This window comes from Peromyscus maniculatus, chromosome 12 (assembly GCF_049852395.1).
Source record: "Peromyscus maniculatus bairdii isolate BWxNUB_F1_BW_parent chromosome 12, HU_Pman_BW_mat_3.1, whole genome shotgun sequence".
In the NCBI taxonomy this organism is placed as follows: Eukaryota; Metazoa; Chordata; class Mammalia; order Rodentia; family Cricetidae; genus Peromyscus; species Peromyscus maniculatus.
Window position 1 is genome coordinate 27,042,416 of NC_134863.1, and position 24,209 is coordinate 27,066,624.

Below are 24,209 nucleotides of genomic sequence, written 5' to 3' on the forward strand. Positions count from 1 at the left end.
AGGTGTGAAATCTGAGGGCCTTGCCTTTCTCACTTCACAATTCAGGGCCTCCGAAGACACTAGGCAATGCCAGAACCTTCCTCCAAGACCAAGGTAAGTTGGAGCAGAGCCTTCAACTTGAATTTGCAGTGAGAGGGGCATCTGCAGGCGTGCGATGGCGCACAGGGGTGGGCGGGAGTCAGTACTGCCCAGCCTTTCCACCTGGGCTACCAGGAGCCGGCTTGCACCAGCACAGAGAAGGAGCTGTGCACAGCTGGCTGGCAATGAAGCTGCTGTTTCATGGGAGGGAAGGGGTGAGGGGGAGCAGACAGCAAAAAGTGCTGCTGCTCTGGAAGCCTGGGGAAGGTCTGGCTCCGTGTGAGAGGAGCTATGGAACCATGCGCAGTCAAGTGTCCCAGTGTCCCCGGCCCGGCGCAGCAAATTTTATGACCTAGTGAGAGACAGGTCCAAGAGCCGTCCAATGAGTATGTTTTTAAAAAATCCATTATTTATAGAAAGAAATAGGTATTGGCAAAAGGCTGTCCAATCAAATACAATGACTTCATTTAGAATGGAGTATATTACAATCTTAAATTAAAACACAAGGGATCAATTCAGAAATCACGCACAGATCCGAAACCTTCAATGTTACACACCATTCTTCTCAAATGGGGGTCATGTAAATACAGTCTAGCCTGGTGTACAACAGTGCTCGCTGGACTTTACACTTGTGCTAGCTCAGGCTGCTGCAGACACACATGCTTTGTGCGGCTCCCATTTAACCTTTAACAAAGCGCTAAATCATAACGGAATTACACTTTTCCCGCGACAGTTAATACAACCCCATCAGGCATTTAGTCCCCTTGCCGCTGTGACTGACGCTGTACTCACAGAAATTAGAGAAAGTGGGGATGCGGCAGTGCCTGTGCCCAAAGACAGCGAAAGACTTCCAACCTGATTAAAAATAAGGAGTCATATAAGAAATGGCTTTATTAGAAAAACATGTAGTGTACATGTGGATCACTTCTATCACTGGTATACAGCTCAGCTATTTTGTAATTAAAATCTGATACAGGGTTCAAACGTCTTTAGAAGTTAGTGGCGCTTCTCCTATTCTTCTGTCCTGTGCCTGGGAGGAGCCATCTCCATGGGACCAATACCCTCGCTTCTTCTCGGAATTCAGCTCATCAGCAGGTTAGCACTGGTACAGCACACACAAGGGGTTACTCACGTGGGCAGTGCATCCCGCGTGAGGTCACGCCTCTACTCCAGCCAGAGTTTAGCACAGGCGTGCTGGCAGCATGCTGTGCTGTCCACGGCGTTTTCCAATCCCCAGACACTCAAGTCCTGCATTATTATTACCTAGTAGTCATTAAATTAACGTGAGGCTCTGTAACCTAACAAGACCTCCGAAAGAAGTTTCTTCTCCTCGTCTCCCTTTAGCTGTGCAGTTCCAAGCCAGTGTGCGGTACTGACATCCAGTCCCTTTGAAGTCCCGAGAGTCCACGGCCTTAAACCGAGACGACCACATCAAGGTAGAGTCTGTCATAGGATTCCCTGAAGCACAGAATGAGGAGAAGACTGAGCAGACACGACCCGGGAAGGCACCAGTTGAACCAAGACAACTCTGTAAGTTCAAAAAACAAAAAACAACAGTTTTAAGTATTTTTGCATCACCTGTGTCCGCTCTGCATTCCAAAGGACGCATAACAAAGGCACCAGAAGCCACTTCACCTGACATCGGCAGACTGGAGGCTACACACAGACAGTGATGTGTGTAATATATTACCGGACTTCCATGTGGAATATTTAATCAATGTTGTTAACAACTTTTCATCAATTTAATACACCTTGACTTTGGTTGCAAAATCAATCTGAGTTGAAAGGGAAAAGAATTGATCACTTTAAGTGTTAGCTTGTTAATTGTTTCTTAAGTGCCCTCTATCACCGTCATTTTTCTGTCTGTTTAGAAATACCTGGTGGGTTTAGGTAAAGAGAAAAATGGCCTCCTTTTATTTTATTTATATGGACACACACATACAGACAGACAGACAGACACACACACACACACAAGTGTAAGTGTGCACACAGCCAGGGGACAGAGAAGGGTGTCAGGGTCCTTCTCTACCACACTCTGCCTTATTCCCTTGAGATGAGGCCTCTCACTGAACCTGGAGCTCATGAGGTTTTTGCTTTACCAGCTCCACTGGTGGTCAGCAAACCTCAGCAATCTCCTGTCTCTGCCCTCACCAATGCAGGAGTCAGAGACGCGTGTGACCAGGCTAAGCTTTTCACCCGGGGGCTGAGAATCAAGTCAGGTCCACGTGTTTGCACAGCCGCCCGCTGGGCTCTCTCCCCACCCCCTCAACTGACTTTGAAGACAACATTTTTGTAGTTCTTGATGGAAATATGTACTTCCCAACAAAAATATTAAACGGTAACCACTGCAAAATGAATTCGAATATATGGAAAATAAGGTAAAACATTAACGAATTAATCATCTCTACTCCGAGAGAGACCACTGTACTTAACTTTTCTAGTTTTTTCCACACAGTCACGGACTATGCCAATCATTGGGAAACCTGCAAAAGTCATCCAAGCAGGTGATTTGACTCTTATCTGATTTAACGGCCTCAAGGATCAGCTTAAAAAAATACTTTTGTGAACTAGGACTAACAGGACATTCCCAGTCATTTGCTGTCACTCAACTGTGACTGTCCCTGGCTGTCCCTCCCTCTGCCCCCAAACTACCTGGCCACCAATCCCAGGCTTGGGCGAGAGCATCTTCTTGGCATAAAGAACTTGTCAATGGTGGTTGGGGACAGCTTCTCTAGTCTAATATCACCAGTTCCAATGAATAAAAACGGGTGTGATTTTTCCTTCTTCCCTCCTCTCCACAGGTTTATACCCTCCCTTTGTCTTCCTTAAAGCGCTGTCTCGGGCTCAGAGTCACCCTAGAACCCTCACACCACAGCTTCAGTTTACCCACAACTCTCAGAGCCTGAGAGAGCAAGCCACGCTGGACGGCATCAGGAAACCGGCAGGTAGAGCAGGTGCTATGGTGACGTCTTCTCTATTGTGCTCACAAGGCAGCTTCCCTCCTCATCTCTCAACGACTGCAGTCAAAGACAGACTTGCCGTCCACAGTGTAGGCAGACGTGGACCCCTCCATCGCTCTCTGCCAAGCTGTCTTCTGCGCTCGACCTGGATTTCATGGAACTAAACACCGAGAGGAAGCGGCCCCCACTATCCTGCCTTAACTCTCATGGTCCGCTTTTAGATTTAACATATATAAATACATTTTATATTTAAGCTGGTGATAATTTTACTAGGCAAGATGAAGCAGTTAAGGGAGGGACAGAACCTCGGAGCACAGGCTGGACCAACAGCGAGCTCTCGGAATCGAAGGCCACACTGTAAGCACCAGATAAAAGGAAGCCGACACCCGACCATGTGGTTCACAAGAGCATCTTCTAAATCTTAGTGACTTTAATTCATGGGAAGTGAAAACAACACATGCCATGACTGACTTGGCCTTGGCTCCCTCTGAGGCGTGGAATTTGTCCAATACTGCCAAAGTTGAACATTTATTTCATTAGAGGGTGAAATTATTCCTTCTGTCTAGGTTCAGATGTTTGTTTCATTACTGTGTCTCTCCGAAAAGTCAAATTCACTTTAAGAAAATTCACTTGGTTCAACAAACAGCAAGTGTTCTTTAAAAATACTTCCCTTTTCAGAAAGCAAGAGATCAGAGGCAGGGGAGTACCTGCATCTCCCTGCTGAAGACTATTCATGGAAACCACAGCTGGGGGCACGGAGCAGGGAGAGACCCCCCCTTAAACATTTAATCTGTCTAAGTTGCCAAGCCAACAAACTCTGGCCTTCTGTACGTGGTATCATAGAATACAAGTGAATGGTGCCCAGTCCACCAAGATGTTCGCATTCTTAACTCTTTTATTTGTTTGGCGGAGCGTTTCCTGCGATCCTTCCTATTCCTCCCCTGGAACAAACAGAAATCCATGCCGGAAGGCAGGACTACACAAGACACCCCTGCATGAGCTGCTTGCCAATGTCTACCGCACTGCAGCCTCATCCTCAAAGCCAATCTTCAGCTCCGCATGGTCTCTGCACAGTACCTCTACACTGGCTGTGTGCAGCATGTTAATCCTGCACAGCACCTCTGCACTGGCTGTGTGCAGCAGGTCAACCCTGCACAGCACCTCTGCACTGGCTGTGTACAGCATGTCAACCCTGCACAGCACCTCTGCACTGGCTGTGTGCAGCATGTCAATCCTGCACAGCACCTCTGCACTAGCCCTGTGCAGCAGGCCAACCCTGCACAGCACCTCTGCACTGGCTGTGTGCAGCATGTCAACCCTGCACAGCACCTCTGCACTGGCTGTGTACAGCATGTCAACCCTGCACAGCATCTCTGTACTGGCCATGCACAGCAGGCCAACCCTGCACAGCACCTCTGCACTGTTTGCTCATCCTCTGTCCTCCTTCCAAAACCTGCTGACCCTTCCTTCCTCTCTCTCTTTTTTTTTTAAGGCTTGTTTTATTTTAATGACTGATCCACCTGAGGCCACAGGCGGCCCACTATGTACAGACATGAGGGAAGCTTTATTTCTTGGTCTCTTCCTCCTTGGACAGAGTCTTGAAGATCTCCTCCTTCTTGGCCTGGAGCGCTCCTCCTGGTGCTTTCGGGCTTCCTTGGTCTTAGACCTGCGAGCCTCAGCCTGGTCAGCCAGGAGATTCTTTCGGGCCTTGTCTGCCTTCAGCTTGTGGATGTGTTCCATGAGAATCCGCTTGTTTTTGAAGACATTCCCCTTGACCTTCAGATACAGGCTGTGATACATATGGCGGTCAATCTTCTTGGATTCACGATATCTCCTGAGAAGTCGGCGCAGGTTCCGCATCCTTCTCATCCAGGTCACCTTCTCAGGCATCTGAGCGTTGGCAGTACCCTTCTGCTTCCCTGTGCCCATATGCCTGCCCTTCCGTTGAGCCAAGGTGTTTTTCCGGCATCGAGCCCGGGAATGGACGGTCACAGGCTTCCGGATGATCAGCCCATCCTTGATCAGCTTCCGGATCTGCTAACGGGAGTTGGCATTGGCGATTTCATTGGTCTCATTGGGGTCCAACCAGACCTTCTTCTTACCACAGCGGAGGACGGTAGAGGCAAGCCTCTTCTGCAGCCTGAGCACACTCATGGCTCCCTTCCTTCCTCTCTTAGTGTCTACACTTTGCCTACAGTTTGATCACCTACAGCTACCATCTCCAGAACCTCTAGAGGCATCCGGTATTTAACAAAACTGTCTCCATTCTCCCAGTGAGCAGCCAGCTGGCACCCCAGATGTTGGATCAACGGCCTGCTCCCTCCAATCCACAGGGATTACCCCACAGACCCCACACTACAGCACTTTCCTGTACATCACTCCTCACCAGTCCATATCTGCTGACCCTCCCTTTGTTCTCCCAGTAAGCATAAGCCAACGTGCCCATCTCAGCTAGGTCCCGAAACCTGCTGAGTGACTGACACTGTACCCTCCAATTCAGTCAGCCACTTCAAAATCTTTATGCATTCAGACAAAACTCTCTGCTGAGCTTAGAAACAAAAACTAACAGAGAAAACAAACTTCAGACTGAAAGAGAATGCGTTTCAGAGTCCATGGAAGACAGCAGCATCCCAAATTGATTTTTTTTTTTCTGTGATGTTATTAGAATCATCACCGAACTGTCCCAACTCATTGAGGGTCTCAGAGCAAACATCGCCTTACAGTAGGAACAATAACTTCCTTCTCAGAAACTGACCTTGACACTCCCACGTCAGAAAACTGCTAAAACATTTCGGACATGGTTCCATGCACCAAGGCACCACAGAAGGGTCTGTGGCGCAGAGCTCCACATAAGCCAGTGGCCTTGATCCGGAAGCAACCCGAGGTGGACCCATCCTTCGGCAAGGATTCTGATCCAACGTGTTCACGTGGGAGAGAGCTGCACAGCCTGGAAAAATTACTCGACGCAGTTGCCAGACAGCTCAGTGTGGGTGGGAAAGAATCTCGTCAAGGAAGCAGCGTACTTCCCTGAGAGGAACGCTAAAAACCACAGCTCTTTACAGGGCTCAACACCCAGGCTTCAGCCAGGCATGGGGACGCTTATCTGTCAGTGTTGGTACTTGGGAGGGAGAGCAGGAGGACGACTAGGGTCCCGGAGTCTGAGACTAAGTCTGGGCAATACAGTGATGTTATGTCAAAATGAATGAATGAATGAATGAATGAATGAATGAATGAATGAATGAAAGAAAGAAAGAAAGAAAGAAACCCAGGCTTTCTTAAAAAAAACAGTGAACTCAGGACTTACAAGAGGACAATGACAGTTGAACCTTCACATCTACTTCCCAGATGATTTTGCATCTTAAAGTTTCTGGAATTCCGTTTCTACACTTGTGTTATGGAAGCTCATCAAGTCTATAATATAAAATATTTAGGGCACTGGACCGCAGCACTGGGGGTGATCGGAGGAAACCGTTTCGTAGAATCTGTAGATTTTCAGCTTATCCTGAAGTCCCAAAGCACGCAGCACTCCGCTGCAGGTTTACAGGGCAGTGTCAGCTCGTTGTATGTGAAGGGTTTCAATGAGGGTCACACCAAGTAACCTGTGCTCGGGCTCCAGCTCACTCCTCTAGGACAGAAGCGCTCATTCACACTGTAGCATCAATGAGTCGACTCCCAAGAAAGAACAACACAGGCCTCTGGGGTGTGCACACTGTGCTCTCTCGCACCTACCCACACATCCACGACCCACACACCAGCATTTGCTCAAAGTGTCTGTCTGGAAATCATTTTGGTGGATTAAAATTAATCAGTACAAAGGTTTCATTGGTTCACAGCAGCCAAGAGGTTAGGCAGAAACCCTGCACCAGCTGTTCAGATATGTGTAAGAACACATGTCAGCAAATGACTACCAAAAGGACGGTGTTTTCCTCCAGGTCAGATACATTCCTGGTAGGACAGGGGTGAGCAGGAACCATCATGAGAGCAGGGGTGAGCAGGAACCATCACTAGAGCAGGGGTGAGCAGGAACCATCACTAGAGCAGGGGTGAGCAGGAATGGTGCTCAGTGTTTTTCTGGTCACTATAAACAGGTGGCATGAGAGTTCCAGCTAAATCGTGCCAGGTGACAATTCCTGCACATATATCAAAATCTGCTGCTTGAACTAGAAGACTGATGGACACTAAACACTCAGCACTCTTCTGCAGAAAGACAGTGCTGAGGTGTAACATGGACTGCAATGAGGCAGTGCTAAGGTGTGAACATGGACTGCAGTAGACAGTGCTGAGGTGAGAACATGGACTGCAGTGAGGCAGTGCTGAGGTGTGAACATGGACTGCAGTAGACAGTCCTGAGGTGAGAACATGGACTGCAATGAGGCAGTGCTGAGGTGAGAACATGGACTGCAGTAGACAGTCCTGAGGTGAGAACATGGACTGCAGTAGACAGTGCTGAGGTTTGGACATGGACTGCAGTAGACAGTGCTGAGGTGTGAACATAGACTGCAGTAGACAGTGCTGAGGTATGAACATGAACTGCAGTAGACAGTGCTGAGGTGTGAACATGGACTGCAATGAGGCAGTGCTGAGGTGTGAACATGGAATGCAGTAGACAGTGCTGAGGTGAGAACATAGACTGCAGTAGACAGTGCTGAGGTGTGAACATGAACTGCAGTAGACAGTGCTGAGGTGAGAACATGGACTGCAGTGAGGCAGTGCTGAGGTGTGAACATGGACTGCAGTAGACAGTGCTGAAGTGTGAACATGGACTGCCGTGAGACAGTGCTGAGGTGTGAACATGGACTGCAGTAGACAGTGCTGAGGTATGAACATGGACTGCAGTAGTCAGACAGTGCTGAGGTGTGAACATGGACTGCAGTAGACAGTGCTGAGGTGTGAACATGGACTGCAGTAGGACAGACAGTGCTGAGGTGTGAACATGGACTGAGCCTTCAAGGCCCATGTACTGGGAGCATAGCCCCAGTGTGTGTTGGACCTTTGAGAGGTGGGATCTGGTGGGAAGCTATAACTGCCTGTCCTTTGTCCTTGTCTTGTCCTGTCATCTTGCCCTGTGATCTCTCTCCCCATGCTCTATGAAATCTCATCAGAGTGATACATCGTCATGCGGACCCTCCAAAACAATGAGTCAAATAAAACCTTTCTAAACCAAGTATCCAGCCTCCGGTGGTAGTGGGAAACTGAGGAAAAGAAGCCGTTTTTAGAGGGTTGCTGTTATCAACGCCTTCTCTGCTTCACACTGATCAATATGTATCTGTTACATACCAGAGACCAGGAAAACAGATTCCCTGGGGAATAACACCATGCGACATCAACTGCTGTTTTTAAACACCCGAGGAAAAACTCTATTTCTAGTTGACAGGAAAAACCATGTTCTGCTAGGCTGCACAGACCACTTAGTAAACCCGGGCCGTCAGCTGGAAAATTGTCTCTGTCATGCTAGGGGTCCACGCTAGCTCGGAGGCTTTGCCATGCAAAGAGGTGACAGGCCCTGCCTTTCCACTGTGACACACGGAAATGAGTCGAGGCTGTAACACAGCAGTCGCAAGGCTGTGTGGAAAGCCAACGTCCTTCCTGGTGTTCTTCTGACTGGAAATGGAAGGGAAGGCTGCGACTACCCAGAGCTCCTCCCCTTGGCAGTATACTGAGCCCAAACCAGACGTGCTATGCCCAGACTTTCGTACGTGACACTGACTGACAGCGACCATCTAGTTTGTCGTTAATCACATTATGAAAATCATTTTCCCAATGATTTTCCAGTTAGGAGAAGTTCAGCTGTTGTGATTTTGCTTTGAAAATGTTGAAAATGTATTTTCTGGCCGTAGAGGTTAATATGGTTATTATTTCAATTACAGGCTTGTCAGGAAGTTCCCTACAAACAACATGGCCTCCTGGAGTCTCTTGTTTTAGAGAACAGCTCAGCTTATTGACTTCCTCTCATTTGTCCCCACGGCTGTGAACCACATACACACCCCTGACACTAATTTACACTCTGTGCTCAGAGAGCGGAGTCTGCGTGTATTTTAAAGGTAGTATTACTGTGACTTTCAATGTGAACTCGAGGGTTGGAATCACCTGGAAGGGGGTGGGCTGGGAAGACATGAAAATAAATGACAGTCCTCCAGGCCCAGGTTAATTCAAGCACTCTGGGGATGGGGTGCCCGTGGGCATGCTTAAAAAACAAACAAACCCAACTGTGGTTATCATTTTCCTGGCAAGTGAATGCTTCATAAAGTAACAGGCTTTAGTGAGAATCCTCCACGCAGGTCCCCTGTCCATCAGTTCCACAAACCTGCCTCATAACGCAGTTAGAGAGCAAATAAAAAAATCAAATTCTTACCTGTATGGTAAAAGGTGAGAAAAAATAAAAGCACTCCCATGAACATGTTACTCAAGAAAGTGACAACACCACAGGTAATTCCTTCTGGAACGGGGTAGACGGTTTCCACAAAGAGCTCAAAAAATATAGGAACGCTGCTGTTCAAGAACACGCCCAGGAGGATGCAGGAGGCGTACAGCGTCACTGAAATAAAAACACAGATCTTTAGTTGACGGGAGGCGGCAGGGACGAGCCGGGGCAGGGACGAGCTGGGGCAGGGGGCTCTGGAGCGGCTTCGGTGGCTGATGGAAGTCTGACAGACCATCACCCAGCCGTCGTCTCCTCGCTCAGCTTTTCTGCGGTAAGATCAGGTTCCATTGCTGAATGATTACCAGTTTATCTGCTTTCTCTTTCTGTTGGATTATTCCAAAGCACAAAAGCAATTTAGTATTAGAGTCGAATTAAAAATAGTCTGGGCCAGCATAATGGCTCAGTGCACCTACCACCAAGCCTGATTACCTGAGTTCAACCCCCAGGACCCACAAGGTGGGAGGAGAGAACAGGCTCACACAAGCTGTCCTCTGCCCTCTACCTGTGTGGTGTGGCACATGCACCACACAATAACTAAATGCAATAAAAAATAATAAAACTCCTGATGAAAAGACTCATAAAAAATATACATATATATACTTTTCTCTGAGTCACGGGCAAATGAGGTAAGGGAATAAAACCTAGCGAGGTAATTAACAAATCTTGTCACATTTTACAATTTTAAAGAGAACTTAAAATGCAAGAATAAATGTAAGGCACATAAAATGTTATTGAAAATTACTCATGCAGAGACTGGTTCACAGTGGCTTCCAGGACCCACATGAGGCACTCACTGTCCTTGCAGAGAACACAGGAGGGCTAATCCTCATCTGGGAGGGAGTTCTGTGTCAGTGTCTTTTGAAATAAGGACTCTCTCCACCCCCAGACACAGACTGAGCCAGGCCTGCTGATGCCTGCCTCACATCGCAACACGGGGGCGCTGAGGCAGGAGGATTGCCAGCTTGAGGCCAGTCCAGGCTACTCAGATACACTCTCAAAGATAGATAGATAGATAGATAGATAGATAGACAGACAGACAGATAGACAGACAGAATTAAAAGGTGTGGAGGGTGGTAGGATCACAGATTAGCAGGTTAGCTTACTAATGTTATTTTGTAGTGAATCCACTGGAAAAGGGTGCATTCTGATGCTTGTATGAACGCCTAGAGAAGAACACTCTGTCCTAAAGTTACCATGGCTCCTGTCTGCCTACACACTTTCACTAATTCAAGTTCGGAGATGAAACAGGGCCAGTGGAGAAGAGCTATAATATGTACCTATATTTTAATAAAGATATGTGCTGGCAATAATGCACAGAATATATTATAAGTTTAAAGTTAAATAAAAATACCTTTGCTGTATTAAGAAAAAAAATTGCTAGCCAGGCGGTAGTGGCTAGCACCTTTAATCCCAGCACTCCAGAGGCAGAGACAAGTGGATCTCTATGAGTTCGAGGCCAGTCTGGTCTACAGAGATAGTTCCAGGACAGCCAGGCCTACACAAAGAGAAACCTTGTCTTGAAAAAGCAAAATAAATAAATAAATTTTTTTTTTTTTAAAAAAAGGACAGAAGCTGCAGAGTGAAAGCCTAACCCAAATCTCTCCCACACCACTCATAGATTTTGGCATTTCAAAGCCCCAGAACCGACCACAGCCAACTCCAATCATTACCTGTCTACCGCAGGACCGCAGGGGTAAGAGGACAATGGTGTCCCTGGGTTAGCTTCTCTGCCTGCTCCCCCAAACTATAAAATAGTGTCTTCTAACAACGTAAACAGCTGGAAACTGCTCTGGCTTCCCTTTATTTCTGTGACATAGACAGATAGGAAGCTAGAGAGCAAAAGAACGACGTAGAGCTAGCCCTACCTCTGGGAACAGTGGCCCCGTTCTGGTCACATGAGCAGTCAAGCTGCCCCATTAGAAACACGGCATCATTTTCAAGAGACTCTTTTTTCCTACTGTATGCATCACATCATTGTGCATGTGTGTAGGATGTCGGTGTGGGTGTGAGTGCCGTGGAGTTCATGTAGAGGGCAGAGGACTGCTTCTTGGGAGGTGGTTCTCTCCTTCCACCTTTACATGGGTTTGGGTTTGTCAGGCTTGTGCGGCAAGCTGAGCCATCCTACTGCTCATAATAGTTTTATTTTCCCTCAGTGAGAGTGTGTGTGTGTGTGTGTGTGTGTGTGTGTGTGTGTGTGTGTGTGTGTGTGTACATGTGCGCACGCGTGTATGTGCTCGCGTGCGTGTGCACTTGTGCATGAATACACATGCCCAGGGTACCAGAGGTCCTGGATTCCTCTGGAGCTGGAGTTATAGGTGCTGGGAACTCAACTCAGATCCTCTGCGCTCTTAACCACTGAGCCACTTTTCCAGCCCCCCTGTACCCTCACCCCAAGAGCTCCGTAGAAATAAAGCCCAACCTAACCCCATGCTCACTATCTATTGACTGATGTCAATTACACACACCTTCAGTATCCTCCACTCACGTGGGACTCGTGATGCCCTGGGGATGGAATAGTACTGGTAGTTCTTATTGTGTATTCTGTTTCCGATGTACAGTCACGTAATGATTGGTCAGTGGTAATCAGGGAAGAAAAGACTACTGACCCAAGAACACATCAGCTAGGGTTTAAAACAAAAACAGTACTGAAATAAATGACAAAACATGTCCAGCTCATAGGGACCAGCAAGTACTACTACTGAACACAGGATCACACACTGGTGGGATTAGATGTTTCAGCAACACGGTTAGAAATAATCTTCCCATCTCAACGTTTTGGCTTATGTCTGTAACCACGCCCATGTCTGTAACCACACCCATGTCTGTAACCAGGCCCATGTCTGTAACCAGGCCCATGTCTGTAACCAGGCCCATGTCTGTAACCAGGCCCATGTCTGTAAACCCACGCCCATGTCTGTAAACCCAGGCCCATGTCTGTAAACCCAGCACTCAGGAGTTGGAGACAGAGGATTTGAGTTCAAAGCCAGCCTGGACTCCAAGGAGGGTCTCAAGACAGTTTGATTTACAGCGAGATCTTGTTTCAAAACAGAACAAATCAAACTACAACAAGACAAAAAAAGAGCCCCCTACCCCCCACAAAAATCTGTTTATGTTTTTGAAGGAGCTCTGTCCCTCCATGAGATTATAATCAGGTAAATTAAAGTATAATGACTGAAACAATCATGATCAATACAAGAGAATCAACATGGCAAACAAAAATACAGTGAGTAGTGCATAGTGGAAGGGGACCGGTACAGGGTCTCAGGGTCTCGAAAGGAGAGGTTAGAGTCTACTGATGTTTACCAAGCTTGCTACCCAGACGCACCTGGGATACACCTGAAGAGCGGTGTTCAGACAAGCCAGGCCTTGTCAGACAACCTCAAGGCCAAGCAGCTCTCTTGGCCCACGCTCATAAGGAGTCTCAAAAGAATTGTCACTCTATCTGTGTGGATACAGACACACACAGGACAGTAGTATATGCAAAGACTAAAGACAAGCTAAATGGGGTTGGAGAAACGCCCAGAGACTAAGAGCCCATACTGTCCTTGCAAAGGACCCAAGTTTAGCTATCAGCACTCACACTTGTAATTCCAGCTCCAGGAGATCAGAGCCCCCTTCTGGACAACAGAGGCATATGCACTCACTCATGCCCAAACCCACGCCCATACAAGCATATACACATCAATTAGAAAGAGAAAGCTGTGTGTCACCTTTTAACAGCATTCTAATACAAGGACCCTGGGCATGGTGACCCGTGCCTGCAAACCTAGCACTTGGTGACACAGGAAGATCTGGAACTCAGGGTCCTCCTGGGCCACACACAAGTTTAAGGCCAGCTGTCTCAACAAAATGAGACAAAAAACCCAGCAATAAGCCACCACTGACAACAACAACAACTAAAATAAACTAAACAATCTCCCAAGTTCTTGAAGCAAAGGTATTGCTATATATATGATCATTAAAAACAAGGGAACATGTATATATGAATATTGCTAGATATACACATGAAAAGCAGCTGAAAAAAGAGAGATACATACACATTATGAATGTCTAGAATTTTCCACAACACAGAAGAAACTGGTGATAGCGCTGTCTCTGGAATGGGAGACGGAGGCACAGTAGAGTGGAATATGGCACTTTACTTTCTTCTTCTATTATTTAAATTTTAGGTTTTTTTTTTTTGTTGGTGGTGGTTTGTTTTACTATGTGTATATCTGATCTATTGAGAAGAGGGAAATTTCCTTACAAATAAACACTGACCACCGAGAGGACTTCACTTCCTAGAGTGTTCGCTCCATGACTCAGAAAGCCCCAGCGCTGCCCATCACCATGTACAGGATCCTAGCATGAAAGTCCCACTTCACGTATTAGAAATGGGGCTACGTCATGTGCAGAAGAAATGGATGGTATAACTTCAAGGACCACTAGTGAAAACACAGCTGACTCAGTCTCAGTTCAAATTATTTTCACTTGTGTGCATGTGTTTGTACATGTGGGGGGTGTGTGTGTGTGTGTGTGCGCGCGCGCGCGCGCGCGCTTGCGCTTGCACACATATGTGCGCACGCCTAGGGAACCAGAAGAGGATGCTGGGTCCCCTGGAGCTGGAGTTTCAGGTGGTTATGGAATGCCCCATGTGGGTGCTGGGAATGGTACCCCGGGGTCTCCTGAAACAGCAGCAGGGGCTCTTACCTCTGAGCCATCTCATCAATCTCGGTATTTGTTCCTTCCATTACCATAAAAATGATGACTAAGGGGGCTTAAAAAAATAAACAATCACCACTGGATGGATAGGCTGCAATCATTTTCTGCCGCGGAAACTAACGCAGGAAACAGCTGACACAGGGCAGAGCTGAGTGAGCGCCTTCCTGATCGGAACAGAGAAGACAGCTGTGAGCGCAGTGATTCCACACATACGTTCCTGGGCGTTCTGGGGCATGCGGCATGGAAGCGGACTGTTAGAAGTCTGAATCCGATTTCCACTTGAATTTCTGTTCAGCCTTGATATATTCAGTGAGTGAGTGTCATCTATTCAAAGTCAAGCAGACAAGATAATTTCCTGCTCACCACAGAGGGTTCACACTACACCATCATTAAACATTTCCGTGATTTTTTATAATAGTAAGACAAAAATTAGAATAAACTGCCTTTCAATTAAAACGTCAAGGTAATTTAGCAGAACAAACACAAATGAAGCGCTGATGCAGATTTTTTCCAAAAAGCTAATAAGATTTCATGGGTCTGCAGTTTAAGCTGAAAAAAAAAAATCCTGTATAATACCCAGTACAGTTAAAATGGATGAATGTTAGTCACATAAATTGAATCACGGCCCTGGAAGTACTCATTCCCATGACAAACCAAATAACTAAACTTTAGAGGGAGAAAACTACCTATGAATACATTTCCATCAAGTAAAATACACAATCCCCAAGGTCAGTGGTTCTCAGCCTTGCTAATGCTGTGACCCTTTAATACTGCTCCTCATGTGGTGACCCCCAACCATAAAATTATTCTCCTTGCTACTTCATAGCTGTAATTTTGTTACTGTTATGAATCATAACATAAATATCCGTGTTTTCCGATGGTCTGAGGTGACCCTTGCGAAAGGGCCGTTCAGCCCCAGGGGTCGAGACCCTCGGGGACAGAACCACTGCACTAGGTCATTAGCAGTTACAGAAGACATTCCCGAGGACCGGGTGTAGCTTAGTTGGCAAAGCGCTGCCTGGCATGTGCAAAGGCCTGGGTTTGCTGCCAGCACCGCATAAATCGTGTGCAGCCACGTACACTGTGACCCCAGAGTCTAGAGGTGGAGGCTGGAGGATCAGACGTTCAAGGTCATCCTTGACTATCTAGTGAGTTTGAGGCAAGCCTGGTCTATTTGGGACCCTTTCCGTAAGAGACAAAATAAATTCCCAAATCAGGTAAGAACAAGAGCTGCTGCAGTCAGCATCTAATGAGACTCAAGATAGGTTCTATACACCAGATATGGGGGCGCACACCTCGAACCCCAGCACTCGGGTGGCAGAGGCAGGTGAATCTCTGAGCTACAGAATGATTTCCAGGATAGTCTGGGCTACAGAGAAAAACCCTGTCTTGAAAAACAGAACAAAGACGATATGGCCAGCAGCAACTTTGTAACTTTGGACTTAGAAGATTTGGTGGCACTTTGTGTCAGCATTCACATTACCAAACTTGATCATCTTATCAACTCTCTGGGGCAGGTAAATTACTGTCTTACATTAAAGTCTTGAAAAGAAAACAGCAGCAAATCCCTCCACTTGTTTAGATACAAGTTAAATTCGCAGTAAAGGGTTAATGACCTAAACGCCTCAGGTGGGAGGTCATTAGCTCCCTCTGTATTTACCACTTTGAGACCACAGGAACTGCCCTGCAGATGGAATGTTCCACCTGAAAGTTCCGCTCTCTGCTCTATAGACCCCTGAACCCCTGTGCAGTCTCCACTCTCCTGGAGAGACAGCTGCCTGCCACTGTTCTGATTAGAGGACAAGTCTGCTTCTGTAGAAGATGACCTCCTCTTACTCCCACGCCACCTCCAGGAATCCCCATCTAACAGTGTCAATAACACTGTCCAGGCCTACAGGCTGTAGCCTGTTTGCTACCACACCACCGGGTCGGACTGAGAGCCACCAACAGTCGGTACTTTTTATTCAATAGTACTGATACACATGGCCTAGGCCTCCAATCTGCATTCAATAATACCAAGGCTGAAGTGATTGCACGGAGCCTGATTGACAGAACCGAAGGCAGAGCATCCCAGGGTTACAAATGAAAAGAATTTTCGTCATCTATCTGCAGAGTGGGTCAAAAATGATTGCTTAAGTGTCTTCGAGGGGAAACTTAGTCTGAGCCTGTCTTCACAACCGTCGTCAGGAGCCTATTGCGTGTGGGCTGCGAGGCTGCAGCAGTAAACAGACCCTGTGGAGATGACTCCTCCTCTGCTGTCTCCTGGCTTGGCAGCCATTTCTAGCAGAGGGGAAGGTAACTCCATGCCTGATCATGAGCAGCCATGCCCGCTTGGTCTCCGGCTGTGCGCACAGCAGGAAGGTGGGTACACCAGTTCCAGGGATGTTTTGTTTTTAATTTAAAAAAAAAATTAGGAGCTAGAGAGATGGCTCAGAGTTAAGAATGTGTACCGCTCTTGAGTTCTGTCTCCAGCACGCAGGTTCTGACGCACTTACGAATGTTACTATTGTTAAGTCTGTATGAGGAGAACTCTGTAGAGTCAGTCAGTTCCCTCCCTCCCCTTTAGGTGGGTCCCCCCCCCCCCATGACAAGTGCCTTTACTTGGTGAACCATCTCACAGGCCCCATCCTAGCAATGTTTTAAGGAAGACCCTGAAACACCAGGGAAGCTGAGACCAAAGGGACCAGGTCGGTGGTGTGTTGCCATGGCAGACATGGTGGATGCCTCCAGAGGCTGAGGGCCACTAACACGAGCGAGGGGTACGGCTTGCTGCTGCACAGATTATGAGTCCCCTGTGGGAGAGATGCAACTTGCCATCAGATAATGGTACATCCAAAAAGCTACAGAAGAGATTCCACTTGAATTTTATCATTTTTCTTCTTTGAGACGGGGTGGGTGTCAAGGTGCTCAGGTAGCCTTGAACTGGCTATGCAGCTGAGGAGGACCTTGAGCTTCTGACCCTCCTGCCTCCAAGCATGAACCATCACACCAAGAACATGTGGGACTGGAATGGACCTAGGGCCACATGGACACCAGGCAGGCATTCGACCAACTAAGCAACATCTCCAGCACGAGGCTCATTTACTTCATTGTTTTAATTTTTATTATTCTTAATTGTGTGTGTGGTTATGTGCACACGCATGCAGAGTCTTGGGGTCCCCCTGGAGCAGAATTACAGAAAAGTGTGAGAGGCCCTGGGGATGCTGAGGACCAAATTCCAATCCCCTGCAAGAGCACAGTACGTTCCTAACTACTGAGCCGCCTCTCCAGCCCCAAGGTTCACTTATTCAATGATACACTGTACCAGACAGGTAAAGTTCATTTAAGCAGATCAGTGACCAATTTTAACTCATTTGGCAAGAAGGTATTTACCAGAATGTAAAAAACAAACTCTTATGGTGCTCCTAGATAGACAAGAACAACCGAGATTTGTTTACAGTTTTATTAAGAAATAAAAAAGCAGGCTGGAAGGATGGCTTAGCTATTAGGAGCACTGGCTGCTCTTCTAGAGGTCCTGAGTTCAATTCCCAGCAAGCACATGGTGGCTCACAACCATCTGTAATGGGATCTGATGCCCTCTTCAGGCATTCAGGCATACATGCAGGCAGAGCATTCATACCTTTAAAAAAAAATACATAAATAAATAAAATTGAGAAAAAAAAAAAAAAAAAAGGAAAGAAGAGAGCCGGGCAGTGCTGACACATGTCTTTAATCCTGGCACTCAGGAGGCAGAGGTAGGTGGATCTCTGTGAGTTTGAGGCCAGCCTGGGTTACAAAGTGAGTTCCAGGATAGCCAGGGCTACACAGAGAAACCCTGGCCTGGAAAAAAACAAAGGAAAAAAAAAAAAAAAGAAACAAAGAAAATAAGATATAAACATGTAAAACAAAGAAAATTTACTATGAATTACCTTAAAAGAGTTGGGAAATTTCTCTCAAGTGTAGGTTTAGGATATGAATACACTTTATAAGTAGGTTTTCTTATGGTGCACACTGACAGATAAAGCTGGGAAAGACGGTTGACAATTACTAGATTACACCTTTACTACAGCTGTCCCTGTTTTCCTGTCTAAAGGAAACTTGTAAATGACAACTCCTCCTCTGGAAATAAAGACACATGGAAGAGAAACGGCGGGCAGTTCATGGGAACACCCCAGTGCTGGCTACATACTTTTCTCCCCACAGATTTGGAGCAGGCTGAACATACAGAACAAAACACCCCCACAGGGGCTGGAGAGATAGCTCAGTGCCTCACAGCACGTACTGCTCTTGTAAGGACCCCAATTCGGTCCATGAAGGATGGCTAACAACCGTCTATAATTCCAGAACTCTCCGGTCTCCGTGGGTACTTGCACTCACATGTACATACCCATATACACATAAAAATCAATCCTGAGAACAAAACACAAAACCGCATCCAGAGAGACAGACAGACACACTTTACAGCCCAGATGAGCAACGAACTTATGACCCTCCCTCCTGCTCCAGCCTCCCACATAGCGGGGTTCTAGGTGTGTGTCACCAGGCCTGGCTCTCTGATTCTCCATCACTGAGCCGCAACTCTTTCTCCCTACAAAGTAACGGCTGCAGCCCTCATAATCTCCTGAAAATTGAGCATGTGGTCCATGAGACTGGCCCAGATGAGGATGGGAATCCGGGGTGCGATCTCATTAGCGACTATGATTTCCTTCAGTGCTGTTAATTTGCAGACACCCTTGTTTAGCCTCTTTGCTGGCATACTTTGGTCCCATAAAAATTGACTGTTCGCGCTATGTTTACAGTTCTGTATGGCTGAAAGGCAAAGTAATTATCTTGCAGAAATGAAGCACAACAAATAATCCTTGAAAGAGTGGGCTTGGAGACTGGTCGTGAAACGATACCAGCATGTAGGTTTATCAGACACTTTCCAGATCCACCAAATTATTTACGGGTCTGAAGAAGGCAGTGTACTATTAAATCATGAGCGCTGACTGACTGCCTTCCTCCCGCCAGACACACAATTCTGCCCAAGACTTATTTCTCTTGAACATTTCCACAAAATAAATATTACATGATCTTCTTCAGTAGATCCTTTGAGCATTTTATTACTTTAAGAAATCAGTTTTAAAGCATCCTTTTGTGTGCACACAGCACATACACATGGGTGTTTGTGTCACAGTGCACATGTGGGTATCTGAGGACAACTTGGGGGTTAGTCCTCCTGTTCCATCTGCTGGAGACAGGCCAGGAGAGCTGGCCCTGAGTGTCCAGGGCTTCTCCTGTCTCTGCCCCCCCCCCCCGCCCCCCGGCTGTGGAGCACAGGGTTACAGACCTACACAGCTGCCCCAGGCTCCTTCACCTGGGTTCTGGGGTTGCAAATCTGGGTTCTCACACTATTGTAGCACGTTTTCTACACTGAGTCACCTCCCCAGCTCTTACAACTGTTATGCCCAGAAGCTTCCCAAGTCCATCTTTTAATTCATAGTCTACCTTCCTTTTCTGAGCTGTTACTAATGACCATGAGTAAGAGTCACTTGTAAGCAACAAAACTGAAAAGATTGAGTCATTCTTTTCTGTCTTACTTTCTGAAAGCTTCAAAGCACCTATTTCTTTAAAAATGTTTAAAAATCATATTCATTACTCTATGAGGGGCCGTGGGTATGCTTTTAATTTCTGCATGCTATTAAAATGGGGCATAGTTGGAGGGGGAATGTGTACGCTTCTACTTTTTGTGTGTTATTAAAATGGGAATAATTACCTGAATAAAGACAAAACGCATGGAAATGAAGCCGCTTACTCCCTGGCCTACATGTCACACGCCTTTCAACAGCCGGGAATGCTTCCTTTCTTGAGGTAACGCTGAAGCTAACCTGTGGTCTGCTATTGCTCTAAGGGGCATCTGTCCAGCAGGACACCTTCCCTCCAGCTTCACCCCGGACTTGCTAGGTAGCACCATCACACTCGTTCTAGTAAGCTGAGATGAAATTAGATGAATAATCGCTCCCAAGGCAACCTCTGTCAAACAGTCAAATTATATTGTTTCAGCAAACTCAACGCAAAAGTGCTAACATTTTTCAAAATGCCGTTTTCCAAGCGTTCATCTGTTCAGTAAAAAATGACCGTGTGAGTTGTATCTAACAGGGCTAGACATCTCATTCTCAGGTCAGGTGAATAATGTGCTTGCATCATTTTGTTTACAGCAAAAGCCTCAAGATTTTGAAGCTCACGTTATCTAGTCATGAAGTTATTTATTTGTCCCATTGTAAATACTTCAGTTAATTAAAAATGAAATTTTAAATACTAAGTTTTCCTAAGAGGAAAAAACAATGCATACTGCTGACAGCCTCCCAGAGGATGTGTGTAAGCAAGTGCATATACCAACCCTTGTGCCTTCAGAGACAATGCCATGACCCAGTTTTCCTTCTGCAGAGCAGACAACACAGTATCTATCAAGAGGGGTAGACTACATGAAGACTAATAGGGTTGTTATGAGACAGCAGGGCAAGAAAACTTAACTGGCCTTTAGCTTATTATGTCCACAGTTCCGTGGACACACTAGGCACTGTTTGGTGATGAGGACGCTCTGAGGAAAATGCTCTTAGATGATTCTGTTCCTCCTGGAACAGCGGAGCGCACAGACACAAAGACGGCCGATCTGCGGGGCAAACAGTCTCCAGGAACTGGAGTTAGAGATGCTGCTGCCTGTTCTGGCCACAGCACTGCTTTGTAGCATGACTGTTTCACATGCTTTTCCTGGAGATTCTCCTGACTTATAAAACCCATAAGAGAAGTACTAAGCATGCTAGGCAAGAGGACAACTCATCTCCTGACTAAGAATGACCACTAAAAAGAAACACGAATTTGCCATTACTGACTTTTAAATATTGACTTCAAGGTCTAGATGGGTCCATAATTAGATTCTGTAGTAAATTCCCCTTCGTGGAACCTTTCTGACTTAAAATGAATTAGGTCCGATTTTTACAAAGGCAGAGGGAGTATCTGTGATAGATTTATTAAAATTCCCACTGTTCCATTAAAACGTGCCCTTTGGCTTCCCAGCAGCTTGTGCTGAATGACAAAGAGTGACAGCGGCTGCTGACTCCTGCAGCCCGGAAGTCCTGTCTACTGAGGCTCAGGATGAGGTAAGAGTCCCTCCCCGTCTCCCTTCGCAGGCGCAAGGCTGGGGACAGAGTTTATGAGACCCAAATCCATGCTCCAGATTATCCACCTGGCAAGGAGGGCGGGATTCACTCAGAGCACGGCTAAGTGCCACTCAGTGTGGAACAAGAAAGGCTGTGGCACTGGGGGGGGGGGGGGGTCGGCACAGCTAGTTAACTTAACTCGGGGTTATCTAAGTTAAAACCCGTCTTTTAGGAATTGTGACATTGAAAAACTGACCTTCAACTGAAAACAACGCAAAATTTATATAAATATCATCACGTAAGTATGGTGAACATTCTCCTGGTTAAGATGGGTACATCAGGCCAGGCGTGGTGGCTCATGCCTTTAATCCCAACATTCGGAAGGCAGAGGCAAGGGGATCTCTGAGTTCGAGGCCAGCCTGGTCTACGGAGTGAGTTCCAGGACACCCAGAGCGACACAGAGAAACCCTGTCTCAAATAACAAAAACAAAACAAAATAAAAAGATGGGCATATCAAATTCAGCCTTTCAATCCAGCTGTGATTAGTTTAGAAATCTGCTGCTTCACTTCCTGCCCAGCAGAATTCTTTTCAACCACAGACTGGAAAACATAGTCTTGATCAGGTCAATCACACGTGCAAGATTAAAAAGACGTACAGTTTTCAAATATATTCTGCCTGACTATAAAAGACAGATACACTCACTACACCAATCCAGACAAAAGCAGATGTAAAAATTAAATTCCCTCCAACACTTCCACTCAGAGACGAAGCTGCACCTGAACTTGACAGTTGCACTGTTTTATGAATAACCAACAGATGTCATCAAGCACTCGTGATGGTGTTTTTGTAAAGTGTCACAGATACTGACTTCTCTAGGAGATCATAAAAAAAATATCTGCATGTAATCCCATGGATGAGAGGAGCTGGAAACCAAAATGGTTGCATCTGAATGCTGCCCGATTGCTAAACTATACCAGAATGAAGTAAAAGAAGAAAATCTGGGCCAACGGGCTGGAGAGATGGCTCGGCAGTTAAGAACACTGGCTGCTCTTCCAGAGAACCCGGGTTTGATTCCCAGCACCCACAGGGCAGCTCACAACTGTCTATAACTCCAGTTCCAGGGGATCTGATGCCCTCTTCTGGCCTCCATGGGAACTGCATGCATGTGGTGCACCGACATACAGCAAGCAAAAGAGCCATACACATACAATTAAATAAACTTAAAAAGAAATCTGACTGGGCACACTTGCGGAATTGTTTGAAACACCACATAGAACACTGGTATATAAACAGTCACAGATTTTTAGTCAGTGTCTAATTATTATACTGGACAACTGGGCTTCACACTTGAGAGGGCTGATGGAGGATGGGTGGGAGCTGAAGTTTCCCAGAATTTTCCCTCTTTAAAAAAAAAAACTTTAATTTTTTAATCTAAAAATTAGATTTATTTATCTATTTAATGTGTGTACATGGAAAATTAGATTTATTTATTTACTTATTTAACAGGTATGTATACATGGGTTCATGTGTATAGAGGCAACTCTCTGCTTCTCCATGTGGGTCCTGGAGCTTGAACTCAGGTTGGGAGTCTAGGCAGCCAGCATGTTTACCCATGGAGCCACCTCGCCAGCCCACTGTCTCTGTTCTTAATGCTTACTCAGTACGGCATCAATTTTTAATGGTGCTTCCAAGGCCAAAATAAATAGCTAACAAGTGTGCTGTCGACACACTTAGACGCAAACAGGTCAGAAGTGTGTATGTCCTGACCACTTAGCAGCCATTTAAAGAGTAGTGTCCACAGACGAAAGAATGACCCCAATCACTACAGGTGTGTGCATCTGATGGGCAGGTGCAGAGCTCCGAACTTCCGATCACACTGAATATCGCCACCCTCATTTCTTGCTCCAGATTGGTTTAGTGGACACTTGCTCGTTACTACACCAGCTGCTGAAAAACTAACCTCCCAAAGCTCCGACAGCATCCGAATGAAGCCCAGTCTACAGACAGTGGGAATGTCCCAGGACTGGAGGCTGCAGCGGAGTCCACCGGAAGTCAAGTCCCAGCGCGGCCCCTGTGAGTTTGCTGGGGCATCTATGCTGGCTGGGGCAGTCTGGCAGCCTTACACTACTGCTGATTATCTGTGTGAAAGTCTGATGCTGCTGATGTACAGATCCTGGTTCTAATTCCAGACTGCAGAGATCCAAAGTGGGGTGTGCAGAGATTCTAAGCTATCCCGGGGGGGGGGGGGGACCACCGCGGCTGGGCAAGTGGCCCCCCTCAAGCCTTCAGATTCTAGTTTACTCCTACTCATCAAATGCTGGTATGACATTACATCCCTCAATGTACTTCACAATAAATAATCCTGTAATTGAGCACCTCATCCATGGTGGCTAAAAATCACTTGTAAGATGAGTAAGAAGCCTGCATCTTAAGCAATTTTATTAGAAGGGAGGAAGAAACAGTCATGGAGTCCCTTGCCTTCCCCAGTAAGCCATCACCGGAACCTGGACAAGACCCTGGGGCCAGCAGAATGATTCCTTTCTCCCCTGAAGATCGATATTTTCCCTCTCTGGAATTTATCAGCGTGTTACCTTACAGGGCAATGAGGATTAAGCCTGAGGTAGAATTAAGGTTGCTAATAAATGGCATCTGAAATTGGGAGATTATCCTGGATTGTCGGAGTGGGCCCAATGTGAGACAAGGATCCCTGAAGACAGAGGAGGCAGGCCAGGAGGGCATAGACCAGCTGTGAACAAAGTCAAGGGGGCTGCAGCTTGCTAAAAAGCCCCGGGGGAGGGAAAGAGACTTCCCAAGAGTCCTCGTGATGCTCTCAGCCCAGACCCCTGGGGAAGCGCTTTCCATTCTATGGGGATGTAAGATAATCCTTGGCGCTGTTGTGGAGCCAATACATTTATGCAACTTACTAGAGC

General features: G+C 46.6%; 1 protein-coding gene and 1 pseudogene across 2 annotated transcripts in view; both read right to left on the reverse strand.

The window, feature by feature from the left end:
- Positions 1–467: 467 nt before the first annotated feature.
- Slc49a4 (solute carrier family 49 member 4) overlaps positions 468–24,209 on the reverse strand; it is a 77,853-nt gene continuing 54,111 nt past the window's right edge. For both annotated transcript variants that reach the window (XM_015993420.3, XM_076548809.1), the window contains exons 8-9: positions 9,391–9,573; positions 468–1,606 (exon numbers count right to left, since the gene is read on the reverse strand). In XM_015993420.3, coding sequence (XP_015848906.3) covers positions 1,491–1,606; positions 9,391–9,573 — 299 coding nt within the window. In that variant the 3' untranslated portion in view covers positions 468–1,490. The remainder of the gene's footprint in view (positions 1,607–9,390; positions 9,574–24,209) is intronic.
- On the reverse strand, positions 4,518–5,678 carry LOC102918026 (large ribosomal subunit protein eL19 pseudogene; annotated as a pseudogene).